The following is a 17,928-nucleotide window of genomic DNA, read 5'->3' as shown; positions in this document are numbered from 1 at the left end:
ATTTCTAGATAAAAAAATGCCTATTGATTATTATATTATTAAATTCATTTCTCATCCGATAGATTAACCAGTTGAATAACGCAATATGTTCTTAATCATGTTAATTCAGAGTTTGATCTTTCCTCCAGACGAACTGTATGATTAAGGGAACATGCCTTACGCATGCATCCGACGTCAATTCAAACTTATCTGTCATTAAAAAAAAAATCTAAATTCTAAGGTGTAGTTGTCCACACCATTTTCTTGATTATATTTGGTTGTCTTTCTAACGTAAACATCATCGAAATTAAGAAAATACATGAATTTTATACAAGAAGGTCAGGACGCATCAGAGGCAACTTAACAAAAACCCTAGCCTAGTTACAAAATGCAGGCCTTCAGAGGATAAATATAACTGTTGAAGATTTTTCGCATTAATTATGCAATGAGAAAAAATAATTTAGACATTTACAAATTACAATGTTGAAATTTAATAGTGTTGCGCAGCGATCAAAAATATTTCAAGATAAAAAAAGAAAGGCTTAAGAATTACACTACTGAAACCACTGTCAGTTCCTCGTTTGAGTCAACCGTGAGCGGACAGTCATTGCTGAACATTAAGTTGATCTCATCAGGTGATTCCTTCTGTAGGCCGTTCGACTTGCAATCGGACGACGAGCTTATCAAGGTAGAATGACAAACTCGTCCTACGATTCCAGGACCGAAGTCCCTTCCCAGTCCTACCCTGTCTTTGGTGATGTAATAGGGAACCTTGGGACCCTTCGAGCCACAGGTTACCTTAAGACCAAGGCTGTTGGTTTGGAAGTGGTCAGGTCTTGAACAGAGGCATGACCTTCTGAAGGGTCTCTTCTCATCTCCGACATCCTTCTGTTTCCTTCTCAAGTAATTCAGATGAGTCGACAGTTTCGTGGTTTTCCTGGGCTGGTCGGAGAGCTCTGTAGTTCCACTCAGGGATGTGCCCTTTATATTGATTGGTCGCAAGAGATCGAAGAGAATTAGATTTGTTTGAATCAAATCACTCACAATAGAATGTATTTAGCTTTATATTTATATTTCTATGATGCAATAAATGTGTCTAGGTAATAATAACCAAAAAGTAAATGATGGGGGATCACCTAGACCAAATTAAACGTAGATTGGTAACCGATGTAATCTACCAAAATATAGTAGTTGGCATAAGGGCCCATGCAAACCTATATTGGAACCATCCACACAGTTTTACCTGGATTAGCTGGGAAAATATTCACACACTAAAATATACGATTGTGTCAAGAATTGAAAATAAACTATGCACGACAAACCTCCTTTAGAAAATATGGTGCATCTCCAAGATTTCTGGTTTATGAAGAAGACGATATAAAAGCATAAAATTAAACTGGCAGGTGTAGATGCTTATGTCAATCATAGTATTTCCCGATGACACCATAGGAATGAAATGGTAAGGAATGGAATCTTAAAACACAACCTTTCGAGTAGTGTTCTTTTGACCTAGCGAAATACTTTTGGATATATCAAAACGGACAACTTGCCATCCTCTAAGACTGAATACCTCACCTTAAGGAAGTATTTCCCTGACCCAGCAAAATACTTTTGGATATCTGATGGCTCTGAAAGATCGTGGCGTTTGGTACACGTACATGACCTTCCAAATGGGTTCCTCTCCTCCAACCTGAGCCTCTTCTTCATCTTGCGACGTGATGATGTTGACGTCCCCTTGGGTTTGGACAGGGTTCCAGGCCCTCGACGGGTGAAAGAGATCTGTGTCAGTGTGTAAGGAAATAATTGACTTTAATATTAAATGTATAATAAATGGAATGTGTGTTGGCCCCAACCCAATAAAAATATGAAGTATTGTAACCACTATATCAGAGACTTAATTCACCTCACACAGCAAGAGAATCAGTAAGATTTCCAGTACATTTGCTCGATTATCTTAATCGCAATCTCCTCGCATTACGATTTCAGGTGTTTTATACAATGAGAGGTTGTTGAGAACCTAAGTATTACAGTAGAACCGAATTGTTCTCTCATATGCTGCTATCAAACTGGCACATCAACAATGTCCTATGTCATGCAGATAAACTGGTCAAGTCACCATAATAATTACCTCAACTAAATCGGAGTTTGCATTGGTGATGTAATAGGCGTCATCTTTTGACCTTTCTTGACAATGGTCTGTTGTTGATGACTCATCTTCTTCCGATAAGTTGTCTTCTGCGTAATGTCCATATCCTTCGGAGTCAGATCCTGCATGGAGACTTGAAAGACCGTCTGCCTCACCAGATGAAGTTGAGGAAGTCTCACCGGTGAAAGTGGCAGACCTGTTCTGCAAAGGTGATCCATCGGCTCCATTAGATACAGATCCAAGCGAATCAAAAGAACTATTCGACTCCTGGGTAGTGTCTTGATCACCGAGGTGAACTTTCATTTTTTCTGGTTCAAACTGCCCTCGGGAGTTGTTTTGAAGATTCCTTCGCCTTTCCAACTCTTTACCCTGACATCTCCGTCCAAGCCACAATAGTCTTTTAATTTCTTTTCGTACATTCAAAGGAACGATACAATGCAAGACAACAAATATCACTCCCTGGAAAACTAAGTAGCTCACCAATACCCATTCTTTGTACAGGATTGGTGATAGGGCGTACAGATATCCAAACGTAAAGGAAAGGCACAGAAGTACGAAATCAGATATTGTGATCCACACCGGCGCTCTGATCATAAGCCATAATCCTTGGTCATAATCAATTTTCCCTCGTTGAGGGTCTGGTGTTGATAGAAAATTGATCCTTATCAAGAGGTATAAAGTCACGAAGAAAAGTAGAGCCGCTACAGGTAGCACGGCTCCTACCAAGAACCACACACCAAAGAAACACCTGTTAGTAGTGGTTGAAGAAGTGAAGAAAGGAAAATAAAAGAAAGCATTTCCCATTTTAAAAGTAGCGCAAAATATATTTTTAAATGAATTGTCTAAGAAAATTATTTTAAGTCAAATGAATGATCATTGAGTCTGAAGGACAGTAGTCGTTTTCGCAACCCGTCACATAAGAAATAACAGCTGGGAAGTCTTTGTCGATAACTAGTGTACCTTGGCAGCAGTTTCGTCCTAAAATTCGGAGCTGAAGAAAAATTGTCGGTTGGCTAGAGCCCAAAACGAAACTGGTGTTTGATTCACCAATTTCCGACAAAGACTTCTCAGTTGTTCCTTGTCATGAAGAGCATTTGACAATAGTTTGTGTATGTTCTTGAGTACGTGGTGCGTCGTCGAACTAAAGTCTCTAATCTGCATTTGAAAAAATAAAACAAAACGGAAGATAGGGAAGGTATACTAAACCTAACATTATTCTCACCTGTCTGTGGCAAGATACGTATCTTTAGCACCTATCGATGTCATAACCACTACTGCGGCTGGCAAACCTGTAATTTGAAATTGAAGAAATATTAGAAAAAAACGTTTTAATTGTGACTGTGCCTGGTTACACTGAAGAAACTTTTTCCAAGCCGGCCAACGATCTGGCATTGGTCATAACGAAATAGTTGCAGTCGGTCTGGGATTGGCCTATCCCCTATCAATTCACCATAAGTATTTTTCTCCAATTAAATTTTGGCAATTGTCTTTGAGTGCTTATAATGTATCTTGGTGGAATACCAAACACTGATGAAGAAATATCTCTATTTATATTGTATAATTCATAATGATAAAAAAGACCCAATTGGCTTCGGAATGCCAACAATAATTATAACACTTCAAATCTGACGTGTTTTTAAGAGTCTCATCGTATAAAAATTGTAAATTAGCACTAAGACCCAGTCACATATAGACGCCGGATAATTCTGTCAGTGCCGTGTAGATCCTTGAGCATCCATGTTTAAATGTGAATGGGACTTCGATTGTTACTGTTACTATACTGTAACTACCATCGATACAACGCCAAACACTTCATTATGCAATACTGTATGTTAGGGGAAGGTTGGACATGATGGGTCAAACTTTACTCAGTGAAAAAAAAAATCTGTCAAAACCAATTGACTTGACTGTACCTTGTGTCCACAATGTGCCTTTACGTAGGTATGATAGAGAATCGATTCGAAGGTGTTTCACGAAAGCTAGGTACAAGCTTATACCATGCATGGTAATGAAGCTAGCAGATGACAAGATTGAGTACTGTAAACCAGCCAATAAAGCCATGCACAGCAGAACTTCCGTTTCCGGGCTACTTGTCCAACGGTCAACCGTGAGGACGCACAGGAAGAAGACATGGAAGCAGATTAAGGAGACGCACTCTCCAATCACGATCAGGCCAAGTAATTTCCGTCTGAGTTTGCTATGGTAACCAGAACAACAATACTTCTGCTACTACTACTACTACTACTACTACTAGGCCTACAACTAATTTTGATAGGCATTTATTTGGAGAGATTTGAAGACCACCATCATATTCAAGAACTCACTAATATTACTACTCTGGCTTTAGTCCGAGCATGGACGTATGTTCCATGACGAGGGTTGGCCGTTTTCAACGCTTAGTGCATTTTCAAGAAACTTATCCTGGTAGCAAGAAAATGGATCAGGAAATGAATGTTGCTTTTGATATTTTTTTTAATGAATGATTAGAAACTTCCTAACAATTATTCTTGACATTTTGGACGGTAGCTTTGGAACATCCAGCGCGGCCTATCCAAGATGCGGAAGACAAGATAACTAAATTGGCGCTCATCAATTTCGGGATAAACTTTTAACAGAAAAGAACCCGATCAATGTCCACATCATTCCTGAAAACCGGCGTTTCGGCATTATTGTGAGAGGCTCGAATCTCTGAATATTTGACGAGACCAAATCATGGATCGAAAATAGGAGTACTGAAAACTTCTGCATTTCTTTCAACATTGTCTCAGTAAGAACAATGCTACAGGATATCCGATCATGAAATCATTTTGCTATGACATATAAAAAAAAAGGAAATATAGAACTTGGAGTCGGGTGTCACATTAGACTTACCGAATGATCACGTATATCAGTAAGGTAAGCGAGATACAGGCGATGGTTACTGCATACCCAATGTAAAGTAACATATTCTGGTTAGGACTCGGCAAAATACATATTTCACTCATATTCTGGAAGGAAAGGATTGATAAAAACAGCATTACGCCATAAAAACCGACCTCGATCTGATTTTGTATTATTTTTCTGTTGGAAATGTATTGATACAAATTTGAATATGAATCAGGACCCCGTTGCATAAAAGTTACTAGTATATTATCTTTGCCATCCAGTGGTAACTGCAATCAAGCATGCAATCAGAATCAAGGACTTCAGGCAAGTTACCATTGGATGGAAAAGTTAAATTACCATAAAAGTAACTTTTATACAACAGGCCCTGAACTGTAAAGTAGGTCTTACTTCCAAAGCTTTACCAGTTAGTTTGGCTATGATTGATCGTGCACGGACTTCATGGTTTATGTTTGATTATGTTCAATACGAAATAAAGTAGCAAAATTAAACGTTGTTATCAATCGTTTAATCGGCAAGCACGTTAATCAAACTTCAATGGCTTAATTCATTCTTCAAAATGTACGATTCTCATTATGAACCCAATATCATGAATATACGATGAATTCATGGCAATAAGCTTAGAGACATTTGATTCATAAGAAATGAAACGGAAATGTTTTATTTATTTCTATAGTATAGTCTATTGAGAATACAACAGAAGAAAAGAAACACAAATGGGAACGAGCAATGCATGGAGTCAGTATGAGCAGTCACATTATATTATTTACCCGATTAAAAGATCGATTATTAGAAGTAGAATTGATCACGTCATCTATCATAGTAGTCAGAGTAGTGGATTGTCGATCGGTGCCATCAAAGTCAGGTGAACTGTCTTCAAACGCGTCAATAAATGGTGTCGTAGTTGGGTATGTCTGCGCCTGTTGTCGAAGGGATGTAGCCACAGCCCATGCAGCCTGGGTGGTCTGGATGGATGTTGGCACGGATTTGGTCGAAGCTAAAATGTGAATATAAGATTAATATGAAAGTCCCTGCTAATTCAGATGCAATGAGCGGATCCAAAGAAGCATTGAACCCATGAAACAGAGGCTTGAATAATCCGATTTGTACGTATATACACGTGAGATTACGTCGCCCTATTGATACTGTGTTCCAATGTCGAAGGGTAACGTTTTATATTTCTTGCAAATCCGTGTACCTTCAGCAAGTTACTCATAACTGTTCTTTTGGCGTTTAAATGATATGTATCTATTTCATTATTAAATGTATATGGAGCCGTAATGAAGATCAGCGTTATTGACGCTCAGCGTCTTCGTTAGAAATACAACTGAACAAAATTTGTTCAGTTTTATTTATGATACATATTATGATTCTTGGATGAGATGTGGAAATATTAGCGTGTTTTGCTCAGCGGCATACACCGACAGGGGTGCGATGGCAAGCTATGTCTGTGTATTCGATTAACTCTCGTTTATAAACGGTTTCGCAAATACGGACAACGCGGCCTTACGTAAAACTGTGCGACATCAGCACAAGGGAAAACTTTCGCTCCCACACGAACACTCTCGCGGTCATGATTACCATCGACTGGCTTTATTCTCGCCAAGGCCGGTTGTAGATCTCAGTTCAAAAGGGAGTTTCCGCACCGCGAGGCAGAGGGCTTTCAGAAACATAGAGAGTGTATTATCAACTGTACTTCATAACAATGAACAACCCAGAAGTCTTTGTCGAAAATTGGTGAATCAAAACAGCAGTTTCGTCCTGGACCCAATAAACTACAAATTTGCAATTTTTCAATTTAGGACGATCTGTTGTCCCGGCTCACCAATTTTCGACAAAGACCTCTCAGCTATCCATTTTAATTTGACTTCCATTGTCAATACATTTAATGTGTTTTTTTTTCATTAATTCGTTCTGCGTGGGAGTGGGAAAACTCGCTTATATCGGTAATGCCGCTGCAACTGTGGTAGCAGCCTGAATTTGGCAAACGAACCTTAAATTGGCCGTCCGCGTTGAGGATGTGTTACTATTTCCACCTCTAGCTACACTGGATGAATCTTAGATGTGGTGGTGATATATTTATATATATTTTTTAACCTAATTGCTAAGAAAGCATGAATGCTTGTCAGCAAGCAAACAGGGGACCGACAGCTTAAGGTCCTCTCCGAGGCACCTGGTAATGATGATTAATGCCTTAACATGGGGCACTAGCTCACCAAGAGCCTGTTCAGACCGGCAGAGATAGCGCGATCTAGCGCGCGCTAGATCGCGCTATCTCTGCGGTGTGGAAGGTACAACGTCGTTTCGGTCCGCCCAACAGCGAGCCACGGCGAGCCAAAACGGCGTGCCACTGGAGCACCTCTTGGGGGTGGTCCACGAGAGATAGCGCGGTCTAGCGCGCGCTAGATCGCGCTATCTCTGCCGGTGTGAACCCGAGCTACGATAGCACGCCGGAAGTCATCTACACGCGGGGAATTTTATACTCATTCTATTTTGGTGCGATCTGAATCTGAATCGGTACAACTCAACACTCCTAATTTTATGGAGTAAAACGCGTCGGAACATCGTGAAAATAGAAATATAGTAAGTAATGCGTCATGGCAACAGGACCTCTCAAAAAAGGGGGTGCTACGATAGACCGCGCTATCTCACTGCGGTGTGAATCCGGCGAATGCCAATGGGCGGACCGTGGATCGCGCTACGATAGCGCGATCCACGGTCCGCCCACGGTCCCCCCTTGCGGTGTGAACAGCCTCTATGTGGGAATCGAACCCGGGTCACCGGAATCCGAACCACCCGCTCAACCGACTAAGCTATCGAGTCTCATCGACGACTTCGATGATTTGTTCTTAAAACTTGTAATTTTGCATTCCTCTCGAACATGCAGGTGCGAACTACTGCTTTAACTTGAGGGTTTGTTAAAGTTCGTTACATTCTATGATTTCGCACCTTTTGTCCCTATTTTTTGCGCATATTCCCCTGCGTGTAGCACTGGTAATCCCCACATAAAATACTTGCGTGCAAGCTGGTCGGTTAAAAAATTTGTTAATTGTTAAGCCGACCCACAATACTTTTATAATTTTTTAAATAAACGAATATGTTAACTTGAATAATTCACATGGTTTTTTTTCTTCAATTTCTTGTGAATGGCAACCATACTAGATCGCTTTGCAAGTGATGGTTTGTCCCATTACGAATTTGAAAAAGATCATTCATATAGCTAACAATTCGTCAACTAGCATTTTTAAAAGTTTTGTTTTTGGATGAACCATCCAGTATAAATTGACTTTTACCGGGGAAGTACTTAACAGTAGGTCTTGCAAATACATTACATAAATTACATAAATAATATTGACAGTTTCCATTGGTATTGACAATACTTACCTCGGTCACATTGAACACTGGCGTAACCACTTCTACAATAACCAGCACTGAACTTACGAAGCTGACATGACTTGATCGAACTGGCGGTTTTGACACCTTTACAGTCTAATTCGTCGAAACGGACAGGATCGGTCAGGTCGCCATAGCGATCGTCGTCGAAGAAGGTGACGTAATTTTTATCATGGTATCCGAGCAAGCTACAAACAAGAGCAGACGTGGAAATGTTCCAAGGTTTCGAAGCACAGATCGAACCCCAGGATCCATCGTAAAAGATTTCAACGCGACCTTCGTAAGATTCCTGATCACCAACGAGGCGAATGTTGACTGGATCATCTAGAGGGGGAAAATACTAACTCAATGGCGATGAAATCAAATTTCTTGAATTCCTTTATAAATGTTATATTCAGTGTGTCTTATGCGTTTCTGTAAGAGTAATTGGCATAACTTTACGTCACAGTTTGGTTTGTACATAATTATTATTTATAGGAACAATGTAAGGTCGTCTTTACCTAGGTTGTACAAGAATTGGCCATGAAGAAATAGGTAGACTAAAAACAATAACAATGTACTCTATCAATTACTTCCAAATGAGCTACTGGAATTAAAATGTATTGTATAGACATTTTCCTTCGAGATTATCATATTCATTCAATGTTATAAGGATCTAGTACGTAAGCATGGTAAGGGTGTTCCACAAACCTGTCTCACAAGATATTGCTGCTGCACCATACAGAGAACTACACGTCCCTTCTTTAGAACGCAACATTCTACAGCTAGTAACTTTGTCTTCTGACCCAGTACAATCCAAATAGTCAAAGAATGGGTCTCTGTCGTCACTGCTGGAAAAAGCACTGCCGTCCTGGACAAGAGCGAATGACCGTTCATACCCAAGTGATTGGCAGAAGACGTCAGCCTCCTGAAAAGTAGTTTCCTTACCGCAGAGTTTTCGCCAGACACGATCCACGAGGAACTCCATTTGACCTTCATGGGTACCTTGACCTCCGGCCAGCCTGATGTCGACTTCTGACGCTGATTCTGATAAAGAACCATTTTGCGTTACGAATTATTCCGGGACAGACTACTTTTCGACTGCTTTTATTTCAGGAGTTATCAGATGAAAATAAGTATCAATTTTAATCATAATTATACACAATAGCGCTAATCACAGTGTGGAGAAGTAAGAAATTGTGTGAATGAAAAATGTACAGGAGAGTATACATACATGCTGAGCATTCTACTTCTGTAAATCACAATGTTATCCATGAAAGCTGAAAATAAAATATCGTCACAACAATCAGACAATTTTGAGGCTGCAGATATTAATTGATAATTTAAGAAATAAATGAAGAAGAACATAGACCAAAAGCTCCAGTCTCTGTATTTGGTTGTTCCGCTGAACTGCGTTGGCTTCTCTCACCAATACATAGATTGAAATCAATGGAGGCCCGTACGTAAAGCCAACGTATTAGCAGTAAAGTTAGATCTAACATTCGGCGAAAACCAGACTTTCGGATCGTTTTGTGCATAAAATATCACATTAACAAAAAAATACATCTAACTTGACAAGTAAATATATAAAATTAAGGAATTTCGTACTTTAGACCGCAGTTACCGCTAATTCCCATCAAATGATCAAAACATAGTCATCCTCGAACCTTTCGTTGGTCATCGTAAATTGCAATCTTGAATGACGTCATCATCCTTACAGACGTCTTTACCAGTCGCTGTATATCGCGATTCGTGCCACTGCGTTGCGCTTCTATTTATATTGCTAATTGTGCGTGCGTTCGGAACTTGTCGCTCGCATATCGAAAATTATAATCGGAAAGCCTTGATAAAAGCCTAATTCAACGAACGTAGAGGGCAGCAACACACGTCTGTCAGTTTTTCCTTTCCGGCAAAAAAAAAGTGAAAAATTACTCATCGCTAAGATTTATTTTCGATCTTCTATTTAATATTTCGTTTTATCAAAAGAAAGATTGCAGTCTAACGAAAATAGTGGGCCATCGTTCAAGATAATATAATGTAATTTAGACCTAAAAAAAAATCTAGACAAAACACTATTAAGCCCGAATAGGTAGAAATGGTTACACATGCGGGCTCGCACTAACGTACTACCGTCGGTGAATGAGGATTATTAGTAAAATGTCAAAAAATTGTTATATAAATCCCCAGAAACGACGGTTATTCCAGTGTAGGAAGAACATTGATTTCAGAAGTTGTTTACTAACCCGAAGTGCAGGTCAGGCCAGCTGCTTCTCGAGGGGTGTCTCTACAAAACCCTACATTGTATCTATAAGCTGTGCATGATGTCAGGTTTGTTTCTGAACCTTCGCAGTCAACTTCATCAAACTGCACCGTCGTCATGTTGTCTTTACTGAAAGTGCCGTCATAGTAGATGATGAAAGCATGGTCATAGCCATTGTGTCTGCACACGACGTCAGCAGAATTGAAGGTCCACTGGCTATTGCCGCATATCTTTCCCCAAGTTCGATCGAAGAATACTTCAACACGACCTTCGTAATCCCCACCACCGCCGGTTAGATTAATATCTACATCCTGATCTGAAAAAAAGAAAGAAATGAAACCAAAATCAGAATATGCCACGTTCTCTGCTCAATTCAGTCAACGATAACCCTGCTAAAATATAATAATAATAATAATAATGATAATAATAATAATAATAATAAGTATTTCTAATGCGTACCTTCTAATAAATCATTACTCAAGGCGCTACATATTAAATAAACAAAAACATTGGAAATATTCACAATTAAAAGCATCAAACATAAGACATGGACTTCACTATATGATTGTGAAAATAGGTAATATTTGACACTTGATTGGAATGTCTTAAGAGTGTTCATATTCCTGATAGTACTTGGTAGTCTATTCCACATAACTGGGAGCACATAGCTAAAAGCCCGATCTCCACAATGCTTGGTTCGGCTACGAGGATTCACGAGGGTGGTAGATGTGGAAGATCGTAAAGAATAGTGGCCTTGCTTCACGGCAAGAAGATCATTGATGTGAGTAGGTGCTGCGTCATCATGGTCATGAAGAGCTTTGAACACTAATGTCAGGATCTTGTATTCAATTATTCTCGAAACATGAAGCCAGTGGGGTTCTTTTAGGGTTGAGTAATATGATCGTATTTGCCCACTCCTTTAAGAACTCGGGCAGCGTTGTTGAGTATTCTTTGTAGTCTTGAGGCCAAAGAATGTGGTAGACCAGCAAGCAGGGCATTACAACAGTCCACTCGCGTCGTGACACGGGCATGGATGACTTTTGCAGCATCTGGTTCAGAGAGGAATCTGCGAATCTTCGCTATGTCTCGCAAGTGATAGAAAACACTTTTGCAGGAAGACGAAATATGTGCATCCATGTTCAAAGTTTGTCAAAAATTACACCCAAGTCTCGAACAGTATTAGAAACAGGCAGAACATCTCCATTTATTGTAAGATCTTGCAGGTCGAAAGTGGAGTGCTGGTGGCGTGAACCAATGAGGAGAAGATTTGTTTTCTCCTTGTTCAGTTTCAGTAAATTTCTCTCCATCCATGTCTGCATATCCTTTACACAGTTGTGAATACGAAGGTATGCATTATTTTGGTCAAGACCTTGATTGAAAGCCACATAAAGTTGAGTGTCGTCTGCGTAGAGATGGTACTTCAGGTCTTTGGTACTTCATGTCGTGATGCCGCGCAATGTCTCCAAGAGCGGATGTGTACATAGTAAACAACATCGGTCCTAGCACAGATCGCTGCGGCACACCACAATCAGACAATCTATGATGTATTTCTCGGATGTGGTATCCACAACTGCTACCTGTTGTGATCTCGCCTGCAGATATGACTGAAACCATTTAATAACATCACCAGTTATTCCAAAGCGGTCAGCAATCCTTCTCAGAAGTAACTCGTGATCGAGTGTCAAACGCTGCTGAAAGATCGATCAGGACAAAAAGACCATCTGCTTTTTGTCTACAGCTGTTAAAATATAATTTGTCACTTTGATTAAGGCAGTTTCAACACTGTGGCCAGGCTTGTAGGCTGACCCAAGGTCTTCAAATAGACAACTGTCTTCCAAGAAAGTACAGAGGCGATGAGCTACAACTTTCTCTAGAACATTTGAGACAAATTATAGATGAGAGATGTGTCTATAGTTGATTAGACAGTCAGGATCAATGGTACTCTTCTTCAGAATTGGAAAAAACAAGAGTAACCCTGAAGCATTCTGGCACTGTAGCAGATAACAAGGAAGAATCTATTAAAGTCAATATCATCTCTGTAAACATATTTGGCGCTTTCTTCACCATCCATGTAGGTACTGGATCGAGAGCGCAATATTTGCTTTGTGATGATTTGATGATCTTTACTATTTCGGCACTTGAAACTAGCTGAAATCTGTCCATTGATGCTCAGGAGGTGTTTCAGACATCCTGGTAGAGGAAGCCAGTCCAATCATTGGTTGTCTTATTGCGAACCTTTCTTTTGGAAAAAGACACTGAAACGCTTTCCAATATCTGTTAAATCCGAGGGCAATGCAATGGATTTCGACCTGCCAAGAAGATTATCTACAAGTCGAAAAAGTTGCCTCTGATCACTATTGCAATCATCAAATTCTGCTTGATGTAATCTTTCTTGGCACAAGACATTATTTTTCTAAGGAGGTTATGCTCACTGATGAAACTTTGCCGATTGACTGTCGAGACTTCCTCCAGCGTCTTTCAACCTCCTTATTGCACTGTTTCTATTTTCGTTTGTCAGAAGTAGTATACAAAGGCATTTGCTCGCAGTTAACAATTTTCATTGTCTATTAATTTGGAGAATGGACATCTACCATGTCCTTCATTGCAGTGTGGAGGAGCTCTGCTTGTTGGTCGACGTTTAAGTTAATGTAGTATCCCCGACTCAACAATGTCTCAACAACCTCCAAGATAGACGGCAGATCAATCGACCGAAGTTTTTTATATCTCTTAACCACGACGCGCTGCGTTTGCTTGTTGAGTTTACAGAGAAAGTGAACGGCTGCATAGTCTGATAAAATTCCCCAACTTTCACTTTACTGGCCGTTTCACACTGGGATCTTGTGATGATGAGGTCGATGACATGTCCTGCCATATGTGTTGGCTGGCTGGTGTGTTGCGTGAAGCTGCTGTCATTGAGTCCATTTAAGAAGTTCACTGTCTCTGGATTATCTGGAGCATCCATATGAATGTTAAAATCGCCCATGAGGACGAAGTCTTCATTAATTATTGATAGCTCGTCAAGAATAGGCATAAATTCAGGAAGAAACATTTGACATGTAAGACCATTTGATTAGATGGAGGTGGTCTGTATACTATGACTAGTATTAGGCATTTATTTCCCATGTTCAATCGGAACTTGGCCCATTCGAAACTCCTGAAATGATCAATAGGGCATGGTAAAATCTGGATTTGATTTTGTGCTATAAGACCAATTCCACCGCCCCTTCCTTTCCTTGGGACTGAGATATATCCATTTGAAAGAAATTCCTGAGGAGTAGCATCATCCCCCTCGTTTAGTCAAGTCTCTGTGAGAGCCGAGACATCTATATTCTTTTCAATGATGAATGATTCAATGTCTTGTGTCTTGTTGCATACTGATTGAGCATTTAGGAGTACACAAAGTGCATTCTTGCCAATGCTGCGTACATCAACCAGGTTTTCACGATTCGCACCATACTGACCGGAATATGAACATGATTCCAGATGCCCTACGATAACGTTTATTTGCTTGTGCTTTAACTTTCTTCTTCTCGTTTTCCACGATGCACTCTGAGACGAGTCCCATTTCTTCGTTTGAGAGTCCAGATGCAGAATTTGTCGCCATCAGTTGCAACGAGTAGTTGAGCCAAACTCTCTCTTTCTGGGTCGAGACTAAGAAGAAAGTTCCGAGGCCATGTCCATCCTTTTCCATTGTCATTTGGTTAGAGCTCAAGAGTCGTTGTTCCATACATAAGGTCCAAGCCAAGATCAGAACAATGCTTGCTAATCTGCTAAAGTCCATTGTGTATAGAGTCATGATGAGATCAACTATAGATTAATCCTATTCATCATTTGGATAAGCAAGGTGAATGAAGTCAATGTCCATGTGTGAGACTTATATGCTTCCTCCCAATATAGCTACACTGTGGACTGTAGGTAGAGGAGACAATAACTAAAAAACTTTATGAAGAAAAAGCACCATGAAGCAATTAGAAAACGAGCCCAAAACAGTCCAGTGGCATCCAGATGTTTCAACAAATAGAATGATACAAGATGAGAACTAACGGATTTGCCTAAACCAGTCAAAAATCTAAGAATAACAGAGCACAAGAATGGGTCTGCCAGTAAGGCGTAAGAAAGTGAGAGTAGCCACGTTTTTTCCAGTCGTACTAAAGTACTGCAAAATATTTTTCGCTGGCTCCGGGCAAAACGTTTATTTCCCCCAGTCGTGCCCGCTTTGTAGGCTTGCCAATTCGTAGCAAGAATTACAGGGTCTAGTATTAAGAGCGACGTCCAGCTGGAACGAATTTGTGCCTCGTCGATGTCCCGTTTTGACGCCGTTATCACAACGCCTTTAAAGGACGAGTCCACCCCAATAAAAAGTTGATTTGAATAAAAGGAGAAAAATCCAACAAGCATTACACTGAAAATGTCATCAAAATCGGATGTAAAATAAGAAAGTTATGACATTTTAAAGTTTCTCTCAATTTCACAAAACAGTTATATATATGCACATCCTAGTCGGGATGCAAATGAGCAGACTGATGACGTCACCCACTCACTATTTCTTTTGTGCTTTATTGTATGAAATTGTCATAGTCATGTGAATTTTTTTTATATTCGTCTCTGAACATATGGAATTACCATTATTTAAACACTTTATTGTTTTGCAGTGTTGGTCCTTATTTTCGAATCTGTAAGAATTGAAATATTAAAATTCAAACGATAACAAACAAAAGAAATAGTGAGTGAGAGACATTATCGACTCTCTCATTTGCATATCAATGTGTTACGCATATAACCGCTTTGTGACAAATAAGCGAAACTTTAAATTGTCGCAACCTACTTATTTTACATCCGATTTTGATGAAATTTTCAGCGTAATGCTTGTTTGATTGTTCTCTATTGATTTATATCAACAATTTTCTGGGATGGACTTGACCTTTAAAGACCTTACCTTACTCTTCCTGCTATGTTTGCAATGTAATCACGTTTTTTCAACCCCCCCCCCTTCATAAAAAATGTATAAATAAAATAAGATGAAATAATAATACAATGATAATAAAGGATACAAATAAAAATAAATCCTGATTATCCAGGTGCAAAAGTATATATACCACTACTTACGACTGTCACATGAGATTGAAGTACCGCCAAAACCACCTGCGCAGTAATTGAGCTTATAGAGGTTAAGACGACATGCCTCAAAGATATCATCAGATTGACAGAAGATGCGGTCGAAGTATAGGTTTGGAGGTTCCCCAAATGCCCCATGCTGCAACACCGCAAACACCCGATCATAGCCCACACTTCGACAAAGAAGGTCGCTTCTGGTTCGATCCGCTTTCTTCCCACATAGTCCGTTCCACCGGTCAAGGTAGGAGATTTCAACTCGACCCTCATGAGGGCCAGTGCCATTAGTCAATCGAAGACTGATATTATTGAGTTGGACTAGAACAGATTACCAACAAAGAAGAATTAAGAGCAATATGTTAGTCGTGAATTGGAATTTGGTGTTATTTTTATGTTTTGGTGTAAACGAATTTTAAAAACGGGGTAAAATATCTTGAATTGATTAGGGGCGGGTAAATAATTGCAGGGGAGGAGGGAAAACATATAAATGATATCATACAAAGCAATGTAATAATATGATGGGTGGATGAAATCGTGCCTATTCGGTGGAAACTGGCTCATATCGCATTCATTCATTCATGAAGAACAATAAGATTTAGTAACAACGGTTAAAGGGGAACACAGCCTTGCTCAATAAATGTTCTGTTGGAAAGGAGAAAAATAAAGAAAACAGACTGGTAAAAATTTGAAAGAAATCGGACAAGCGATGAGAAAGTTATTGCTGCTTTAAAATTGAGATCCCTTGATTTCAAATTGGCAACTGGGTAAGTAGAATATGACAAGGGGCAAGGACAACTTTCAGTCACTTGTTTGTTGCTTGTTTAAAATTTTAATTCAATTAACTTGTAATTAACTTGAATAAAACGGTTACCAATAACATAAGAAACAATAAATACTTTTTGACGTTTGTAGTTCAACTGTTTAATTCAATATTCTGATATCCTAAATCAGCATACAATGACCAGATGAATAATTACATTCAATTTGGAAAAGGCATATGGAGTTCCTTTTGCATAATAAATTTAGGACAGGAACATAAATATAATAAATTATACATGTTATAAGAAATCTAATATGAAAACCTATAACTTTAGCATATAATAATGACACTTTCAGCAATTTGATAATTAAAGTTCGGTTTCTTGTTATAAGAAACTGAGTTCCGGTATATACTTTATGATTTCAAATATTATGGTTAAGTCATACTTTCTTCGATTAAAGCGGGTGACAATACCACTGTCTATACTGGCGAACGAAAGTTCTCTTGAGCCGACAATTGGGGTGTATGAAGACAATCACCAGGAACACAGCGTAGTTCCTCAATACCATTCACTCAGAAGTGTTGAATGTTGACGGCGAGTCCGTCGAAGACCCAGTTAAATTGGAATTATGTAGTGTCATCAGGCCCAGAGCCCGTGTTGTATCTCTTGACAAGGATAGTACTCTCTTAGCCCAGCTAAACGGTAGACCAAAACTGCGACTGTTTTAAAGAAATAACAAATAGTTTTCTAGAAAAAGTTCCCTTCCATAATCATGCAACAATTATATTAACTATAACTACCTTGCACAAATGATAACATTCTTCAATAAAAACTTCATGATTGATCATGAATTTGGATGCTCACCATTACTGTATATTATTAAATCAACATTAAATTACAATCCTTCCATTAAACAGATTTCTTCCAAAAAGATTTTAAAGGAGACATATAATATATATATTCATATACTCCAATGCCAATGGACAATTCCTATAAAAAAACAAACACTATTCCTCTTGTGTTTTAAAATAAAAATTATATAATATTATAACATCTAAGATACCATGTAAGCTATTAAGTGGTTTCTTTTTTTTTTAAACAAAAATACAAAAAATACAACATTACAAAACTTACGGATATCTTGGTAATTCCGGTCCTTGTTGCTGATCATGGTGTGTGTGGCAGTCATGTGAAGGATTCTAGGATTAGCCAGCCTGAAGATGCTAGTGTTGAATCTTTAAACCCTCGTCACACCGGTCTCAACACTCAAGACACCTCAGCAACATCTCTCACACAGGAAAAGGTGAAAACCTAACCTTCCCAAACCAAGGTTAAAATATGTTCTGCCCAGGGTATCTTGCTCCAAATGCTCACTCCAACACACACTTCAGTTTCTAACCAATAATATCACTGCT

At 39.1% G+C, this 17,928-nt stretch overlaps 1 protein-coding gene across 1 annotated transcript; it reads right to left on the bottom strand.

Annotated features, from left to right (window-relative positions):
* Positions 1-3,371: 3,371 nt before the first annotated feature.
* Positions 3,372-17,702, bottom strand: LOC129271346 (deleted in malignant brain tumors 1 protein-like). Its single transcript, XM_064106588.1, has 9 exons — positions 17,648-17,702; positions 15,747-16,070; positions 13,458-13,634; positions 10,624-10,956; positions 9,092-9,427; positions 8,393-8,725; positions 5,779-6,005; positions 4,997-5,112; positions 3,372-3,414 (listed from the first exon to the last, which is right to left on the bottom strand). Exons 1-9 carry the CDS (start codon positions 17,700-17,702, stop codon positions 3,372-3,374), a joined length of 1,944 nt encoding a protein of 647 aa, XP_063962658.1.
* Positions 17,703-17,928: the final 226 nt, after the last annotated feature.

This window comes from Lytechinus pictus, chromosome 11, assembly GCF_037042905.1.
Source record: "Lytechinus pictus isolate F3 Inbred chromosome 11, Lp3.0, whole genome shotgun sequence".
Lineage (NCBI taxonomy): Eukaryota > Metazoa > Echinodermata > Echinoidea > Temnopleuroida > Toxopneustidae > Lytechinus > Lytechinus pictus.
Note: the sequence above shows the minus strand (reverse complement) of the source record. Positions and strands in the feature narration are given on the sequence as shown.